We start from the raw sequence: 768 nt of genomic DNA, 5'->3' as shown, positions 1-768 counted from the left end.
TTAACAATTATGCCATCTTGACATAAAAGCACAGCAAGTTAATGATCTCTTTTCATTCAGATTGCTATAAAGAATGTTAATAAAGGACTTACGTTATTGCCACACCCCTTAGTGAGCATATATAAAGAAGTCCTATGACCGAGGAAATTCATCACATCCAAGCAAGTTTGCCACTTAACTGAACCTTCAACTCTTGACAAAATGTACAGCGTTTTCCCTGGCACCGTCAATCCAGGTTGCTACTGGGGCAGTTATGGCTACCCCTTGGGCTACAGTGTTGGCTGTGGCTATGGCAGCACCTATTCACCAGTGGGCTACGGCCTTGGCTACGGATACTGTGGTTGTGGACCATATGGCTACAGAAGGTCTTGGCCATTTGGACTCTACTGATTGGCTTAAACAGCTGAGACTTACTGAGTCTGCATCTGCTCATCATCTCTGATATTGCTGCTCTCTTGACTTAGTACCAGTTCACTGTAGGAAGAGCCTGCAAGCCTGGAAGATTAATATGTTGGACCAACTTTACATCAAGCTGAATGAACTGGATGTTATTCCTTTGGACATCTACAGAACGTCAGCACTTTATCTTACAGTTCTCATGAATTCTTCATTACTTTGATCTTTTCTGTCTTCTCAGTCTGTTGAATTTTCAATAAACTTCTTTCAGATTGCATAAGAAATTGTTTTCTAAAGTATAGTTTCATTTCATTCTATGTCTCAGTTTTCTGCTGCAATCCTGCAACTGGTAGAGAAAGAAGAGCTATTACT

The 768-nt window shown here is 40.8% G+C and overlaps 1 protein-coding gene across 1 annotated transcript; it reads left to right on the top strand.

Moving 5' to 3' along the window:
• Window positions 1-201: 201 nt before the first annotated feature.
• Window positions 202-390, top strand: LOC118835830 (keratin-associated protein 8-1). Its single transcript, XM_036743112.1, has one exon. The coding sequence runs from the start codon at window positions 202-204 to the stop codon at window positions 388-390; it is 189 nt and encodes a 62-aa protein (XP_036599007.1).
• Window positions 391-768: the final 378 nt, after the last annotated feature.

Source organism: Trichosurus vulpecula, chromosome 2 (assembly GCF_011100635.1).
Source record: "Trichosurus vulpecula isolate mTriVul1 chromosome 2, mTriVul1.pri, whole genome shotgun sequence".
Taxonomy (NCBI): Eukaryota; Metazoa; Chordata; class Mammalia; order Diprotodontia; family Phalangeridae; genus Trichosurus; species Trichosurus vulpecula.
The sequence above is the reverse complement of the archived record's forward strand: the minus strand, read 5'-3'. Positions and strand labels throughout refer to the sequence as shown.